Below are 19706 nucleotides of genomic sequence, written 5' to 3' on the forward strand. Positions count from 1 at the left end.
TATTAAAAGCAGTGAGGAGATTTTATCAAGGGAGAGAGGCATGTGTGCAAGGATAGTGGGTAGAGAAGAGGGTGAATGGTTCCAGGTGAAAGTGGGTCTGTGGCAGGTGGGTGTGATATCACCATGGCTGTTTGTTTAATTTAGTGGATGCAGTGGTGAGGGAGACGAATACATGGATCTTGTTGAGTGGTGTAGTTATGGAGTCTTTATTGGGTTACGGAGGGGCCTGGAAGGTGAGTCATTTGCTGCTTGCTGATTACATGGCACTGGTGGCAGAGTTAGGTGAGTAATTTCAAAAGTTGATATCTGACTTTGGAAGAGTGTGTGTAAGGATGAAATTGAGAATCAATGTGAATAAAAGTAAGATGATTAAGTGTAGCAGGGCAGAGGGACAGGTTAGAGGGGTTGTCTGTTTGATTATAGAAAATTTGGAGGAACATGGGAGTGGACATGGGAGCTAAAGGAACCATGGAAGTGAGTCATAGGGTGGATGAGGGGGCGAAGGTTTTCGAAGCATTGAAGAATGTATGGAAGGAGAGGTCATTATCTGGGAGGTCGAAAATGGGTATGTTTGAAGGTGTGGCAGTCCTACCAATGTTGTATGGATAGGAGACATAATGATGTGTAGAGGGTTTTGTTAGTTTAGTATATGGAGTGCTGGTTTAAAATAGGGTTCATAAACAAGTTATTGAATGTCTTCCTGCTATTATAGACTCCCTGCATCATCTCAGCATGGAGGAATCCAGCATTTCTCCTCTGAATACTTACATTTCACTTTAACATTTGCCACCACATTAGCTTTTGAAGTTCTTGCTGCCATTTGTAATATGCTCCTTGCTAAAGACTGCATATGGGTTCTTCATCTGTATGGATGTGTCTTGATTATAGAAAATTTGGAGGAACATGGGAGTTAAAGGAACCATGGAAGTGAGTCATAGGGTGGATGAGGGGGTGAAGGTTTTTGAAGCATTGAAGAACTTTATGGTGACAGACTTGGCCCTAAGTTACTCCAGTTCCTGACCCCAGGGACTACAGGTCACTTGTTGTCTGCTTGCCTTTCATTAACTATCTCCTCACTCAGCCTCCATCACACCTCCATGCTCAGGACATCCTCCCAGACTTCTTAAAAAACTGACAGAGAACATTTGGCTTAGTATCAAAGAAAAATACAGGCCTTCCCTGTCATCCACATCATCTGACATAGGTAGAAGTCTGGAGGCTCTACATCAACACATCAAGTTTCCAGCCACTGTCATTGCATCCTTGGGACTGTATCTAAACATCCATGTCATCCACCACCCAACCATGCGAATCTCCACTGTCACTGTTGATCACTCATTCAGCAATCTTTGTTACCAGAAGATTTGTAGCCAAATGACCAATCACTGAATTACCAGCCTCACCCTTATCCACACTCATATTGTCAGCACTGTTATCAAGGTTGACACCACAGGACACTTTCATCTAAATTATGATTCTGTGTATTGAAATGTGCATCATACATATGTGTATATCATTATGATAGACAAATGTTGAGCTAAATTGATTGTTTCTGTTGATACCATTGACCAGTCTTGTACATATAGTTTTTAATAGTCTGGTTATGCCCCTGAATTGGACTCAAAATTATTAGTGGTAAGCATGAAGACAGTTTTTACTGTAACAGCAGAAGTATATTTGTCTGTGGTTATGATTCCAACTGAGTTGATTTCTTTTTTGTTCCAGATATAGAGGAATCCATCTTGAGCTTGTGTCAGAAATATGGACGTGTGTGTGGCTATCATCTGGAGACATCAGTTGGCAATTTTTACATCCAGTATGAGAATGCATCAGAGGCAGAAATAGCACAGTTGGTATTAAATGAAATGGTGTTCAATGACCGAACATTGATTGTAACATTTTATCCTCGTATCTCTTGGCAGCATGAAGAGTATTTTTAACTGTTCCTGGTTGCAACTAATTTTTCTTCACCTTTTATTCTATTATTTTATAAAATTATATAGTTACAGTTTTCCACTAACTTGCTCTTGTACACTTCATTTTAGCCAGTATTGTGGTAGTTACTTTTCTGACATGAAACAGTAGAGTCTTACCTGTTTTCCAGTGTATAGCAATTGATTATATTTGAAAATTCATACAGCATGATCGATGATATCTTTTAGGAACTGCAGCTGAACTCATACCATACTGCAGTTACAAAACTTTCTTGGATATTCTACACTAACTTCAAAATTAGTATTGAGTATTTATTATATTTTATTAAATTTAATTGGTTTCCCGTGTCAGCGAGGTAGCACCAGGAAACAGATGAAGAATGGCTCATCCACTCATATACACATATATGTACATAAATGCCCACACATGTATATATAGGTACATATACATATCAACATGTACATACATATACATGCACATACACAGACATATACATATATACACATGTACATATTCATACTTGCTTGCCTTTGAGTAAAAAGTAAAAAAAACTCTTGATTGCTTGTGATTAAAAGATTTTTTCTTTTATTTAGAATTTCAGTTTCCTCCATCAGTGTCAGCACTTGTTTTCAAGAGATTCTCAACACAGACATGTAAACATAAATATATAATTATAGTGATATACAGGTGAGTTAAAACAGGCACATTCATATGCAGCTATTTTTTGCAGGTGAATTAAAAACTCCTTTGGGAGTCCTGAAAGTCTTATTTATCTCATAAGCTTTTAACATTAGTAGCATTGGTTCCAAGAACGATTGGGGCATAAACATGCAGGAGGGTGAGAAGTGTGCAAGGAATAGAGTGAATTGGTACAGTGTGAAACACCAGGGTTGACATGCTGTCATTGGACTGAATTAAGATGTGTGAAATGTTTGAGGTAAACCATGGTAAGGTACGTGGGGCCTGGACGTGTATAGGGAGCTGTGGTTTTAGTACATTACACATGAAAGCTAGAGACTGTGAACGAATGTGGCCTTTTTTGTCTGTTTTCTTGGTGCTACCTTGCTGAAGCACAGGGTAGCGATGTTGTGTCCTGTGGGGTGGGGTATTGCCAGGAATAGATGAAGGCAAGCACGAATATGTGTGTATATATGTGTATGTTTGTGTATGTATATGTGTATGTTTGTGTATGTATATGTGTATATATTGGTATGTATATGTGCATGTATGGGCATTTATGTATATATATGTGTATATGAGAGGATGGGCCATTCTTCGTCTTTTTCCTGGTGCTACCTTGCTGATGCGGGAAACGGTGATCAAGTATAATAATATATTTGTAGGTAGTAATTGGTAGGTAGCCAGCAACCAGGGAGGTATATTACCAGTACTACCTACCCAAGTATCAAGAGGGTTAGTGATGGCAGTGTAGTGAGCCAGCAATTCAGTGGTTGTCGAGTTGCACTCCTCTTACTCAGGTAGTTGTCTTTCCTTTCTGCCTCCCACACGTGGACTGCTGGCATTCAATACACTAACATATAATCTTTCTTCTTATATATAACACTTCACAACACTAGTTATTGAGACTATTGCCATGGCCACCCCCTTGAGGAGTTCCAGTTGGGAACAGGTGTCAGAGAAAGATAAATAGACATAGTGTATATATATTTTCAGTTATGAAAGGAGTGTATACAATCATTAGTCAAAATCAGCACCTGTCATTTGCCAGTCAGTAGTTATCACAATACAGCCAAGTGACTTTTAGCAAATTATTAGTTGTGCACTTGGAACTATGTTTTGAACTTCCAAACTTTTTAAATTTTCTTTGTTGGTATTTGAAGGGATATACATATATACAGGCCATCTTATCCTGAAGCAGCTCAAACTAGACTTAATATGGATAATAAGGATTTAAAACAACCAGCAATCTGATAATTTCTTTATTCATTAGGTTGCACAATTCCAATAACTGTAAAGCCACTTATACATTGTTGTAAATAATCTACCAACAAAAGCATATTGGTGTAATGTTGTCATGAAATTACACGAAATTGCTGTTTACTAGCTGAATTTCACGTTGGGAATATGAGTCTATCAAGAAATTTCATGAGAACACCACTTGCATCTTGGTGCACACCACTGTACATGCGAGTGGTGGCCAAGGGGGAGGAATCAACTTGTGTGAAATCTGATGAGTATTTTGTTGATTTTCAAGTTTAACCCAATGGGCAAGGAAAAGTAATAATACAAAATTGTTGATCAATATCACTTTAACATTAAAAGCAGATCAAAGTTATGGACCAGTGAATCTGAAAGGTAAAAGCTTAGCCGCATATAAGATGTTCATGGAAAACTGGCTTCAATCAGTTTCACACAAGCTGTCTTTATCCCTACAATGTGGTCCTGGTGTCTTGGTCTTCCGGGCTTAAGACACACTTGACTATAGTCAACACTTCATTGTAACAACAATTCTCCATAGTAAATTGTGTCCATCCCAGAACTTCACAATTTCAGTGATGGTAACCATTCCAGTGGAAGACACTGAACCAATCAGTTGCTACAGACAAATGCTCTACCATGAAATGACAATCCTATTACCTCTGGTTAAGAGATGAGTTGAAGTGTCTACTTGTCTTGTGACTGCCCGCTGTAGTATAAAACATGGATGGCAAAAGCCACTGACCATACAAGTCAATACAAAAGTATATGAAAATACACTACTGTCAAAATATGTTAAATGCCAAAAATTAAAAATTCCATTATATATGTAGTACATAGCAGATACATGCCACTCCACACGTACTCACAACTTTAGTCTGTGAACATGTCAACATCTTAGGTCAAGTAATACTCATCTGATGGGGTGAAAGTCTGTCAAATCTGGTAAAATTAATCATGTTCCCAAACCATGTAAATACATGGCATAATCAGGTGATGGTCCACAATGTAACTAAATAGCACTCTCCTTCAGAAAGGATTCTGCTTGAGTGGTTACATGCTAGCACAAAATGCTGATAAAACGTATTGGATATGTTGGTCCTCACACTTTTGTCCTCTAAAAGCTTCACCACACTGTAGAATTACACAATCAGAGGAAGTACTGAAAAGATAAAGAACTATGACTGTGTTTTGCCTAATCGGATAACAATTTTACAAAATTCAAAAATTTCCAATTCATTTTCTCATGTTCATCCTCAACACAAAAAAGTTCACATTTTCTGGAACAAATGCAAAACTATATTAACTTGATTTAATACTACACAGTGTTACAAGGCTGAATGTACAATATAAACAAAAGTGGAACATTACAAAATTTTGAAAGTAAGATGAGGGTACCTTAAGTAGGTAATACTTTGTTAGAATGGTGAGAAGGAAGATCAAAACCAGTCTCTACTGATTACTGCAGAGTTTGTGGGTTGTGGCCTTAAGAAACAACAGGGCACACCATACACACCCAGGGTCCTTACGTACAAGGTTGGGTATAAAAATTGGACTCGGTCCTCAAAAGTTAAGTGGGCATACAAAATACAACAATCAATATCTTAAAAATTAAGTTTTCATTCTCTATAAAATATTGTACCAGCTGAAAGCACACAACATTGGCACCTATTTGAGAAAATTAACCTGAAAATTTTAATCAAAAATCACCAATATCCATCAAAGTATGCACATCATATTCAACAACTTTGTAATTAAGACGTAAACAAATCATTTGAGATGGGATCTGATATAACTTGCCTGTCAGTGATCTATCCTTTTATCAGCCCACTCTTTAATAACTTTGGCAACAAATATTCACTTACAAAGTAAAAATAAAAATTTCTACACCAAATAGATATTGCACAAACACTAATTTGTACTGCCCATTAGAGTGTCTGAAGACAGCAATGTAGTTCTTAATGTTACTCTCACCTATATCCAGTGTTACAGGAGATCAATTTGGCTAAAGTTTGATAAAACCAGAGCACAAGCGCTTTCTCAATTTTGTCCATTGCTTCTTCATGACCACAATAGTACAATAAAATGCAACCTCATTCTACACCATGTATATGAGATTTTCAGATGATAATCTGTACAAGGACAAGATTTATAATCTTTAAGAAATGCACAATAATGGCATGACTTAAACTTAATCCTAGATCAGACAAATATACCAACCATAATCACAGCAATATACATATAATACTATGTCATCAACCAATCACAATAATGTTCAATATATCTAATAATACAACATAATGTCTTGTCTTAAGCTTGCTTGAGCTAACATAAAATCTAATGTGAAAAATTAATACACCATGAACATGTCTTCTGCAATGCCAATCATCAGGAAAAATATAATCAATCTGGGTAATTTGGGAAATTTTGCTTGTCTAGTCCTGTTGAGCAAACCTATAACTATAATTAAAACTTAAAAATACTGAATATATGACTAAAGATAAAAATAGTTCTCTGAAGCAGTCAAGCCTTACGAATATGCCATACATATTTGTGCATTAACAAGAAAAAAGTACCATAACATCAAAATGATAAGACATACTCATTCAACTGCAAAATAAATCCACTAGCAAATTTCTCTTCTAAATTATTAAAATAAACAGATTCCATATACCATAAAATATTCTTCCATACTACCAAGAGAAATGCATTTGAGTTCACTGGAGGTAAGTGCACCTTTCTATGTATTTTACACTGGTTATACAGTATGCATTTCATGTTTGCATCATGTCTGAGCCTACATTACAGCAGTTTCTGAAAAGTAGAATTATGGTCCATTAAAACTATTATAAAGAATATAAAGGGAAAAGCATATGAAACCATTAAAGAACCACATAAGATCCACTTCATACATTCTACTATAAAATAAGAAAATATCTAATGCATTTGTTCCTACACTACAATTCTACATTTACACAAATCATTCTTTTCCAGAATTCTATATTTACATAATGCATTCCTTCCTGTGTTTTCACAACTTGGTACATTTATATCAACAACATTGTGAAAACTTATGAATGATGCTGTATATGTTCTATGACAAAAAATAACAAATTAAGCATATATTTCAGGATATTTTTATTGGTGACAACTGGAGTCTGGATGTCTAGAACTACTTCTCGTACCAAGGCAAATTATGCAACACACATTGCCAACTGTAGCACAGTACCTCAAGCTCAAGGACCGGCATTATAAATGGCCTGAGCACAAATGTCCTTGCTCATGTATGTACAACCAGTCACTACAACTTCAATTAGCTTCTAAACTAACTTATCACCTCTTTCAATTCACTAATCTAAGGAGGAACCTCCATGAAAGACAGCCCTGTGTTCCGTCTAGGCCAAATCACATGAAATCCACATACAAGGCAAAATTCTGGCAATACTTTGTTCAGATGCTTGTCACAAAAAGCAGTTCCCTGTATTCTTACAGTAAATCGGTTATGATGCTCAACATTTATCTTACTCCAGTGTATAATACTCAAAAATTACTTGTCTATCTTAATGTGGCTCCCTTCATTTCAAGTAAGGTGGAAGAGGAAGAATCCTCCTAATACAAACTCACTTCAATTTTCCCAAAGAATAATCTTCATGAATTTACCTGCCAATTTAGTTTTTTCAATCTTGCTAATACAATAAACAATCAAGAATAAAAGTAATTATACTCAATCGCTGTTTTCCACATTAGCTAATGTGGGAAATGGCGAATATATCTGAAAATACATACTTACCTTCAGTAATAGAGTGAATGACTTTCTTACTGGATAACTTAAATGCACATCTAAATATAGATACAACATTTTAAACAATAAATTAACTAAAAATGCTGAGTGAAAATGATTAATTATTTGCCAAGATTACAAGCCTTACACATCATTTATGGCACAGTAAATGGTACCACTGCAAACACGTCCACTCTTGGTCTCTTGGCAGCTATTGTAAAGACTTGTGCAAGACAGAGGGTGCAGTCAAACATGTTGGCTGTCAAACGCCCACAAATCCCAATATCTTCCACTGCTATGCTCTTCTCTGCAAGCTGTAGTGTAACCAACAAGCAACCACTCAGCTTCACACTGTTGAAAGAACAAAATATTGAGTCAGACTCTTTAGTTTAGAAAATATTAAACATTTGTTCATATACAGTATTTTAGAAGTATGTTTGTGTTGATAAAGGTAGAGTCTTAGTTTCTATCACTTGCCATTCGCAACTTCAACCACAATGATGTTCCCATACTGTTCAACTTACTATTGGCCTGCATGTGCTTTCCACTCTGTGAAAAGGATATATATAACTTCTTTTATCTCTACATCAATCTATATCCAGGGCATTTGTTTTCCACACAGTAAGGAGGGCCATACAAATAAGCTGGTACTTCTATGAACTTTGCCTAAACTTTCCCAAAACTTCAAATGATTCACTTCCCAAGCATCCTCATCCCCTAGAGGCTGCATACTCGCCCTTCTCTCCAAGACTCATATGTACCTCCTTAAATAGTTCATCCATACCGATGAAATAACCATAGTGACATCACACACCCATGCTGCAGATCAAACTTCATTTGAAACCACTTACTTTCCTCTCTCCATTCATATACATGCCTTATACCCTTGATTAAAACTTCTCTGCTTCTAAAAGCTCTTTCCTCCCACACTGTAAATCCCTAAGACCTTTATCCCTCTTGTCTTTACACCATGGCACTATACATGCATTCTGCCAATCCTCAGGCACCTTATGATAATCCAAACATACAATGAAAATCCTAACTAACCAATCAACAACACTGTCATCCCCTTATAAAGAAATACAACTGTATTAACATCCACTGCAGCCAACTTGTTGCATTTCATCTTAAGTATGACAAAACAGGCCACATTCGTTCACACTCAGTCTCTAGCTGTCATGTGTAATGCACTGAAACCACAGCTCCCTATCCACATCCAGACCCCACAGCCCTTTCCATGGTTTACCCCAGACATTTCACGTGCCTTGGTTCAGTCTACTGACAGCATGTCAACCACAGTATATGTATGTATAATTATCCCTGGGGAGAGGGGAGGAAGAATCCTTCCCAATGTGACATGAGTGCTTTAAGAGATGGAATCATAAACCAACTGGAAATTTAAAATGTACATTACTGCAAAGTCTTTGCAACTCTACTGGCATGATGCAGCCAGTCAAGCAGACCACTATAGTGGTATGTGGCATTCTAAGAGTTAGGCATATCCTTCTTCCCTTCTTTGTATCAAGAGTGCACAATTTAAGAAGGTAGGTCATAGGCTAGCTGATATAATTAGTTTTGTGCCTGTGAAAAGCATGTTGTTGAGGCCTGCCCCCAAAATACCGATTCACCTCCCCTCTGACAATCACTGGAATTCAAAACCATATCCACGAAGCTTGCAATGTCAGCAGCAAAGATTGGAATAATGTCTAAAACTTCTAAAAATTTTTTTTTTTTTATTTTTTTTTTTATACTATTCGCTATTTCCCGCGATAGCGAGGTAGCGTTAAGAACAGAGGACTGGGCCTTTGAGGGAATATCCTCACCTGGACCTCTTCTCTGTTCCTTCTTTTGGAAAAAAAAAAAAAAAACGAGAACTTTTTATAAACTGCATATACTATTTTCATTAATTTCAAACTAATTTTAACTAATGACAAATACTTCAATTCTTAATAATATGACAAAGTACAATTTACAATGAAAAAATGACATTAGCAATGAACAGTGCTTTATACTTCTATGTGCAACTTATCTGAAATATTACCTCTCTATAATTACACTTCATGATGATGTGGGGAAATATATTTTCAATATCTTTGTACAAATGAATACTCACCATTATCAAAACAATTTGGATCAAAGTAATTCAGGAGTTCTGTTTCTGAAAGGTTGATGGCAGAAGTCACTTCATTCTGCATGGACACCTGGGTGGCTGCAGGGTTAGTGGCCAAAAGTGGATCTCCTCTAGTTCTGTTGTTCGCTGGCTCTGTCCTGGTGAGGGGAGCTGCTGTACTTGTATCCATATGCATTGGTGTGACTGGACTTGATTGTGATAAGAGTGGGTCAGAATGGGTCAAGGCTGATGATGTCACAGGAGCAGAGGGTAGAATGGCCTCCTGGCTGGTTGCAGTTGAGGTTACTACGGCACGGTCTGGCAGCAATGGACAAATCCCCGTAGACTGAGACAATAGAGGGTCAGAGACGGTTACAGGCAAGCTTGGCTGCCTTGTCACTGTCTGCTGATTTGTATGCTGGCTTATAACTTCTCTTTCTGCCTGAGGAGGTGGCTGACTTATTGTTTGGCTTGTTAGTGTTGTGGGCAGGCATGTTGTTTGTGGTACTGCCTCAACAACTCTCTGGTTAGTGTCTACTGACCGTCTTTCATGCTGGGTTGTTGTCTGACCAATGTCATGCAATACTGACTGATTTACAGGTTGGTATAATGCCTGATTGGATGAACTAACTGGTGTTCCAGTAATATGTTGTGAAGTCAGAGCAGCTGGTGCATTTAAAACTTCCTGTGATGTTGACAGCTCAAGTCTATCAGCTGGAGTGTCCAAGGCAGATGATGCAGCACTTAGGGTATCACGTGAGCTGCATTCATTACTGACACCCTTTGGTGGCAGTAAAGGTGTCACATTGTTAAAAGATGTGCTTGGTGGGGTTTGTGTCACAACTGTAGCTGGTAAACTACATGAAGTAATTGGTTCTTGTCCAAACTGGCTATTTCTAACCAACTGGTAATCCATGGGAATCACACTGTCTCTCTGTTTCTTTGCTGGTGGCTCCTCCATGAAGTTTGGAGCTTCAGTCACACAAACTCTAACTGTACGAGTTAATCCTGGAGAAGAAACTACAGTTGTTGGGGCCACTGGGGCTACATGTGCTACTCGAGTTCCAGAGGCAGTGGAATGCATTGCAGGAAACAGAGTAAATGGAAACAAGCCGACTGTTGTGGAAATAGGTACAGCCACATTGCTTGTGGGTACCCCATTTGTGAATGGCACTTGGGGCTGTGGTGAGGTAAGTTTAGGCAACATTTTCTGAGTCTTGCTGTTGGAAAGGCAGGAGCTTGATGCTTCATCAGAGGAAAGAAGACTGCCAACCACTTTCTCTGACAATGTGGGATGAATTTCTTCTTGTTCCTCCTGTGGTTCCTCTACTGTCTCAAGTTTACATGGAGATTTAATATTCTCTTTCATGGACTTGACCAATTCTTCCACCAGTTGCAGAACAGACGTCTGTATGTTGGAGCCTGCTGGGAATTTCTGCACCACTTTGAGCATTTCCACTAGACTCTCAAGACTCACCATTCCTTGCATACCTTGCCCTTTTCCTTGTTTCTCTTGTCTTTTTTCTGTGTCTATGTTAGTGAAGTCAGAGACAGATGAATCAGCAGTACTTGACTTTGTAAATGACTTGCTAGGTAGTCCTGATGTCTTGGAGATGCGAGGAGTTGAGCGTGGTGTACGACTGGAGGGTTTTTTGTTTATCGTTGAGCTCAACATCAAATGTGACACTCGCACTGGTTGCGCTACTGCTGATAAGAAATGAAATGTATAATAAAAAAAAGTGTGCACAACAATTATGGATTCAAAAAAGCATATATAAGAAAGACAGTAGGAAAGCTCTCTCTCTCCCCCAGTCCCCAACACAAAAAGACACATCCCACTGTTCAGAGGACGTAATGCCAAATAAAAGTGGGAGTGCATAAGGGTTGTGTGAACAAGCTGGGGTGACTTTGATGAGACACCTAACCATGGACACATATTGGAAATTTGAATTATTAAATGCAGGTGTCAGCTAAATCAAAAGGTAGATTTGGAGAGAATGGTAACTTGAAGTATGTAAAAGGAGGATGCTGAATGTGAATACAAAAGACGTTTTGAAAGGAAAGTGTGGCTCAGATTGTGCGATCAGTTTGTATGGTGAAGACTGAAAGTTGTGGAAACTTGTAAAATTTTGAAGTAAAGTTTAGTAAGGATGGTAACAGGAGAGCTGCAGGTGAAAGCAGACTCATGCAAGGCAGAAAAATTGAAGATGCATTGAAAACTCAGATGTAAGAAAGATAAATCCAACTGAGTGTGCAGGATGCTTGCATAAATGAGTACTTGTCCTAACACTGTTGTACAGCTGTGAAACTCCAAGTGCCTAAAGGTCAGGATAAGTGAGAGAGCCAATCAGGGTTAAGGATAGTTAAAAAAAAAGGATAGTTAGATGACTTTAAATTTTATGCAATGGAAGCATTTTGCCTATGGAGGCAGTATGAATGGAGACCCTAGTCTCATGATGAATTATCTTAGTCCATACTGTGAGCAGATGTATGATGATTTGACTCTGAAAATGTCATATATTTGTACCCAAAATAAACAATGATTTTGCAGACACTGTAATTTATAGGATCCTATTATTAAATGAAATGGTAAACATGTATTGTCCAAGAAAGACAATATGTTTACCAAATGGCGTCCTAGCTACGTCTCTTCCTTGTATATCAACTAACTGTTATTTCTCTGTGTCTCCCCTGATGATGTGCTTATTACATGAAGGTGCACTTGGAAACTTATCGTGTTTCACTTTCCCTGTGGACTCATAGGAATATACTTTATCACGTGCAAAATTGTGATCCTTCCTTGTATATATATATATATATATATATATATATATATATATATATATATATATATATATATAATAAAAAAAAAAAAAAAAAAAAATAATATATATATATTTTTTGCTTTGTCGCTGTCTCCCGCGTTTGCGAGGTAGCGCAAGGAAACAGACGAAAGAAATGGCCCAACCCACCCCCATACACATGTATATACATACGTCCACACACGCAAATATACATACCTACACAGCTTTCCATGGTTTACCTCAGACGCTTCACATGCCCTGATTCAATCCACTGACAGCACGTCAACCCCGGTATACCACATCAATTCAATTCACTCTATTCCTTGCCCTCCTTTCACCCTCCTGCATGTTCAGGCCCCGATCACACAAAATCTTTTTCACTCCATCTTTCCACCTCCAATTTGGTCTCCCACTTCTCCTCGTTCCCTCCACCTCCGACACATATATCCTCTTGGTCAATCTTTCCTCACTCATTCTCTCCATGTGCCCAAACCATTTCAAAACACCCTCTTCTGCTCTCTCAACCACACTCTTTTTATTTCCACACATCTCTCTTACCCTTACGTTACTTACTCGATCAAACCACCTCACACTGTCCTCAAACATCTCATTTCCAGCACATCCATCCTCCTGCGCACAACTCTATCCATAGCCCACGCCTCGCAACCATACAACATTGTTGGAACCACTATTCCTTCAAACATACCCATTTTTGCTTTCCGAGATAATGTTCTCGACTTCCACACATTCTTCAAGGCTCCCAGGATTTTCGCCCCCTCCTCCACCCTATGATCCACTTCCGCTTCCATGGTTCCATCTGCTGCCAGATCCACTCCCAGATATCTAAAACACTTTACTTCCTCCAGTTTTTCTCCATTCAAACTTACCTCCCAATTGACTTGACAGTCAACCCTACTGTACCTAATAACCTTGCTCTTATTCACATTTACTCTTAACTTTCTTCTTTCAAACACTTTACCAAACTCAGTCACCAGCTTCTGCAGTTTCTCACATGAATCAGCCACCAGCGCTGTATCATCAGCAAACAACAACAACTGACTCACTTCCCAAGCTCTCTCATCCTAAACAGACTTCATATATAAATATATATTTATTTTTCTTTTTTCATACATATCCGCCATTTCCCACGTTAGCGAGGTAGCGTTAAGAACAGAGGACTGAGTCTTAGGAAAACTACTATGCAGACAAAAGATGAAGAGAGAAAAAGAGCCTATGCTAAAGGTAAGCAAGTTTACAAAATGTATTACAGGTGCTAATTTTGAAATTTAAAGAACTATCACCCTACAGCTATGTGCAAGAATGAATAACAAGAATTGTAAATAATGACAAAAATAGTGGGGAATTACCATCTCCTGAAGTACTCAAGGCTGAGGTAGGGAGAGCAACAGCTGTAGTGGTCTCTGGCAGGGCAACAGGTAATGTCCCTGTTTCAGCAAAGTGACGATTCAATTGCAAGGCACCTGTGAGAGATCACATTTGGATAATCTTTATAAAGCTTGGAAAAATTTACCTAACTACAAGATTTACATATAATGATAGTGTGATATTATTTTGTTCTTTCACACCTGTTCACAGTTTCCCACCTAAGTATGATACTGCAAGGAACAAACAAAAGGAACAAACAACTGACCCTTAAAGGAAAGATCCTCACTTGACTCATTCCTCAGTTTTATCTTTTGGAAAGTAATGATACAAAAGGGGATTTCCATCCCCAGCTCCTGGCCCATTTTGTCACCATTTGTGACAGGGAACATGTTAATACAGTAGCATTTTCTCAGTCCTATCCCCATAGATAAAACCTATGAGTGGTTATACATCCCCAAGACACTTTATGGAGCTCATGCAGGTTGGAAGCTACTCGTCTGGAGTGAAAAGTTCATCAAAAAGATAGTGCTCCATTTTGTCCACTTTTGATGATGCAGCCATGCCAAAGATGACTTTTCACTTGCAGTGTAACCAAACACAGGTGATAAGTCACTTTGGCAAGGCTGTATCATTTGGGGTACAGAGTACAGCTTGGGCTGTAGGAACCATAGGAAAGAGATTCTGGGTAATACCAGGACAAGTTCTTAGAAAGAGGCCCAGAAAAAAAAAAAAAATCTTCAGTCATTTCCCATCTGATGTAAAATAACTAGTGGTTAACTCTTCCCCTATCATCATTGTCCAACATGGAGGTATATGGATATAAAATAATGTTACAGTAATGCACACCATGTCAAATGTTTAAACCTCAATGTTTGACAGTGATCAATAAAATGTTAACTACTTGTTACTGTGTGTTAGAATGGAAATAAAACATATATACTTATATTTCATGCTTGCCCAGGGGCCCCTTTCTTGAAAGATGTTATTCCATGACTTCCTACAGCTCCGATGCTAAACTACTTACAGTAGCAGGGAAATGCAGGACTTTTTTGAAGTGAGTTCTTCAATTTCGAGACAATAATAAAGCCTCTTTAAAGGTGATTTTCATTCAAGGTGCAATCACAAGCAGGCAGAGTCTAGTAATACCTACAGATACATATATACTTCCTGCTCCAAGAGTTCCTCCAATCTTAAGTGGCTATTGCAGCACTTAGGAAGCAGCCTACCTATATCCACCAGGGGGGACCAGGTAATAAAGTGCTGTGATGTGTGTGTCTACAACATGGGGAAAGTGTGGAGCAACTGAACAGGAGGCATTTGGTGTCTTCACTGTGGTAGTTGCATTGTGGGTATGAGGGGTCCTGGGGTTATATAAAATAATAATATGATATATGTCACCGGACCACATCTGCAATTAGTCATATCATGAGTCTTCAGCCAAGCTGCATCACTGTCATTGGTTGATGAGTGGTACTATCTCACTGAGGAACTTATCCCTTCAAATGTGTTCATCACTTCCCTGCTGCTTCTTAGGGCAGGCACAGTCTTGAAGTTGGAAGAGGCTCCTTGTAGGGGTCCATGAGTTGTATAACAGTAATAATTTTCTTTCATACTTGTTCATTATTTCCTGCCTTAGCGAGGTAACCAAAGGAAAAGATGACAGCCTTAAGTCTTCTATGACATGCAAGGGATGCATGGGTAGCATTCTTCCTCTTTCTCCCTTATATCCATGGATAGTAAATAACATGGGCAACTGGATGAAACAGGGCAAGTGAAACAGTTGGGGAAAAATCATGAAATGGTCTGTGGCCCTGATTATGAAGAGGGTGCTCTGGTTCTGGAGCATTATAAATGACAGCTAGAAAGTGGATGAGAGCAAGGAGGTAATTTCTTCGTCTGTTCCCAGCACTACCTTGCTGATGCAGGAAATCAAAAACATGAAAAAAAAAAAAAAATATTAAGCAGAAAAAGTAGACACCTTGGTGTCTACCTTGGTAAGCAGAAGGCTCTCTTTAAATGCTGGGAGAATTCAGGTAAGAAGACTGAGAGTTATTCAAATATATCTGCAAAAGTCAGTTGAGAAGTAACAATCTTTATGCATGTACCATTTCAAAATGTGGGAAACCACTTTTTGCATACATACAGTATATCAAATATTCATTCAAACAAGTTAAAATGTATATAATAAAAACAGAAGTTATGGAGAGAAAATCTACTTACAGGGTGAAACTCCTTTGGGTAATGGTTTATCTTCTTGGGTGTCAGTGACTGACAGTTCTGTTTAAGAGACACATCCGATTAGTCATCTTCAAAACAAAAAGTGTTACACACCCAGCCACCGGACAAAAATGGTGCCTCATTGAAAGTAAGACCTTGTATACTTATTATCAATAAGTACTTTGTGAAGACTACCTTAAATTTAGAGTAAGAAATTTCTTATTCCTTAAGTTCTTTAATCAGAAGCTAACATCCTTTACGCTGTCTCCCACTTTGGTAAGGTGGCACCTCTAGGTGAAAAGGGTTAGCATAAGTCTGGGGCCCAGATACGACAGAGTGACCAGTTCTGTGTAGTCCAACAACCCTGCCTGGTCATAAATTTGAACCAGCATACCATGGGTTGAGTGCAGAGCATTACACCTATACCATGGTGCCCCATTCTGTGCCATGGCTATTGGTAAAATAGTATTAGTAACTGATATAGAATTTAACTGACACTTAAATCTTTCTTATTCTGTACTCTTCTTATAAAGTTTTCATATGACAGGTTGAAATGCTTCAATTACAATAAGTTCAAGTAGTGAAGATACCATCATGTCCGATGCTCGGGCATGGAGTATAGAGTACAAATGAAGGTTGAGCTCCACTTCCAGCCTCCTGAAAACATCAATACAAATCAGTAAACAGTCTTTCTGCTCAATATACAAACTTACAATCAACCTTTCAGCCAACATCCAACCACTGTTCTCTCTCTCTAAGCCAACCTTTCATATTCCACACGAACCATCTATCACAAAAGTACATGTGGGAAATAATGCTGGCACAGACAGCAACTGTTGTCTCAGAAGCCTCAACTCTTCAGCAACCTGCTGTAAGAGAATCACTAATTCACCAGGGCTTCTTACACAATTATGTCAAAGATTCATTCTAACATGCTTGGATGTGCATGCCATTACAAAGACAGGGAAATAAACATCTTGCAAATGCTTCATCAAATCAAATATGAAGCCAATCCAATAAAGAGAAATTACTGTATAAAGCCCTAAAAAGTATTTCTTGCAAGACTTAAGACACAACAATTTCTTTCATAAAAAATAACTTGCTGTATAGTGATAAGCTATATCTTATCTAAGCCAAAGAAAATAACAGTGAATATGAGTGATGACCATGAGTGATGCCAAATGACATGTGCACTGATGCTGACAGCCATATCAGTAATCTTTTAGCAAGTCAAAAATGTTGGAACAAATGATCACACAAGATCTCCCACTAAATAGTGTTGATATAGAAACAACTAAGTTGCCATAATATCTTACAAAAATAAAAAAATAAAAACATTCCCAATAACAAAAGTAAATTAAAATACAACAGTATTCTTGAGCTAATTGGAATGTAAGGGAAGAGCTAGAGGTATACCTAATCATAGATATACAAGTGTAAATCAAACAACAAAAATGGGCAAGTAAAATAATATGTCTAACACAAGATTAAGAAATGAGGTAAACATTCAGTTAAGTATGGAAAGAGCAAAATGAAATGTCAAAGAGATAAGGGGAGATGAAGAGTAAGGGAAGGACAATAGGAAATAAATATAGAGCACATATATAACGAAAATAAAGGACAATAGGAAATCAATACGGAACACATATATAATGAAAATGAAAACTAATTCCTGCATGGGGTGGAAAAGATAATCTACATAGGAAAAAGGATTAACCTAAAAGCACAGCAAAGGAACACAGGGAATGATTTTAAAAGTTTTGGAAGAACAAATAAAAATGAAGAGAGAGAGTAAGAAGAGAAGATGGAGGGCTATGGCAGAATAATAAGGGGGATGAAATAATGAGAAGGTAAAACAGGTATTAAGGGTTAGCACATTAAGATGTAGAAACAGTTAAACAGACAAGTTGTCTGCTGGCAAATATCAGAATAGCTTTCAAGTATATGTACAAGGAAATATTTAGCAAGATATTACCTACATTAGGCCAAAACTAGAATGTGCTTCTTAGGTTTCGGCACTGCACCTGAAGACGCATATAAAATGTCCAGACTAGCATTAAGAGAGCTAGGCTACAGGGAGAGGTTGGAGGCTTTAAATTTAACCATGTTGGAAGAGAGAAGGCTGAGGGTGACCTGATATCAATCTATAAGTTTTTAAAAGAGATTAACAATGTGGACAGTGGACATTTCTTCTTGAGAAGTAGGGACAGAGCAACCATATCGCATAAGGTGAAATTATGCAAGAAACGTAAAAAAAAATGCAAAGAAATACTTTTATAGTATAAGAGTCGGGGATGAACAAAAAAGATTGGAAATGGTTAATGCATACAGCATACAAAAGTTTAAGAAGTTGCATGAGACTAGAGAATGTTCAAGAGGGACCCCATGAGTGTAAAATGCCCTCCCATAAAGAGACGTGGGAAGACATGAAGTGAGAAAGAAAAAAGATAGAAACAGAACATATGTACCCACCTAGTACTACTTAATTACTTGTAAAGAAATTTTGCCATTAAGAAAAGCGTAGCACATTGCTCTCAACATGTCTTGATTGATTACTACAAGGGCCCCCATCTTACAAACGGGTTACATTCCTCATCCTGTCCGTACGTTAGATAGTATAAACAAATATACAAAATCAGAGTAAATATTTACACTCGATTGTGATAAAGTATTATATACTGTATTCTGAAGAAAATATAATTAATAGAACATCATATTCAGCAACAGTTAATGGAAAAAGTTGCATACACAAAAAGTTCCACATTCTGTAAGTGTGAGTAATAGACTGTCTGACAAATGAGGAATCAAATATTGATTTTTGTAATTGTGAGTAATAGACTGTATGACAAATCAATTAAATATTGATTTTTGTTGCTCGTTCACAAGTATGGTGTTTGTATGCCAGACAATCTTAAGACTAGGGATCCTAAGCTGTAAAACATCTTTCCCCTGCTTTGCACTGGGAATGCTTTCCTGGAAAAATCTGCACCAAGTAATTCTGCAAATAATGGACTTACAAGTACGTGGGGAAAATGGGAATGCACTTCAAAACCTCTATGTCCCATTTTTTCATTCCCACCAAGGGGGAAAAGTTTCCTCATCAAATTTGTACAAACAATTCACACATGGAGATTTTGCATGGATCGAAGGAGCATAAATTTCCCTTTTTCACTCCCACTGCGGGGAAAAAAGTGTACTTGCCAATACTAGAGCCGATATGTGCATGAAGCTTTTACATATATCAAACCTAAGGTTGAAAGCATCTGTTTCTGATTTTTATTTTCCATCCATACTGCCAGCATTTGTTCCATTTCTTAAAATCAAAGGATCACATCACTTAGGATACATATATCCACCTAAAAGCACCCATTCACTCTCGCACACCCCTAGAAAGGCTTCTCAATGATAAAATGGCTCATGCCAGGTATGGACTTCATGAATCTTTGCACACATATATATCAAAGGATGTTTCACTCTTGCTGTAATCCTAGCATTTACTAAGGACTGAGCCACATTCTTTAAATTCTCTGCTATC

The 19706-nt window shown here is 37.8% G+C and overlaps 2 protein-coding genes across 21 annotated transcripts in view; one reads left to right on the top strand and one right to left on the bottom strand.

Moving 5' to 3' along the window:
• Window positions 1-4435, top strand: part of LOC139754777 (serine/threonine-protein kinase Kist-like) — a 33828-nt gene extending 29393 nt beyond the window's left edge. The window contains exon 9 of the mRNA XM_071672561.1: window positions 1726-4435. Within this exon, the coding sequence (XP_071528662.1) occupies window positions 1726-1940 (215 nt within the window). The 3' untranslated portion in view covers window positions 1941-4435. The remainder of the gene's footprint in view (window positions 1-1725) is intronic.
• LOC139754724 (uncharacterized) overlaps window positions 3861-19706 on the bottom strand; it is a 115339-nt gene continuing 99493 nt past the window's right edge. For 10 of the 20 annotated variants that reach the window (XM_071672483.1, XM_071672393.1, XM_071672501.1 and 7 more), the window contains 4 exons: window positions 16175-16231; window positions 13936-14049; window positions 9768-11471; window positions 3861-8005 (listed from right to left, as the gene is read on the bottom strand). In XM_071672483.1, the coding sequence (XP_071528584.1) occupies window positions 8001-8005; window positions 9768-11471; window positions 13936-14049; window positions 16175-16231 (1880 nt within the window). In that variant the 3' untranslated portion in view covers window positions 3861-8000. The remainder of the gene's footprint in view (window positions 8006-9767; window positions 11472-13935; window positions 14050-16174; window positions 16232-19706) is intronic. The other 10 variants (XM_071672528.1, XM_071672448.1, XM_071672545.1 and 7 more) reach the window with 3 other exon arrangements.

The sequence above is a fragment of the Panulirus ornatus genome, chromosome 2 (genome assembly GCF_036320965.1).
Source record: "Panulirus ornatus isolate Po-2019 chromosome 2, ASM3632096v1, whole genome shotgun sequence".
NCBI classification, from domain to species: Eukaryota; Metazoa; Arthropoda; class Malacostraca; order Decapoda; family Palinuridae; genus Panulirus; species Panulirus ornatus.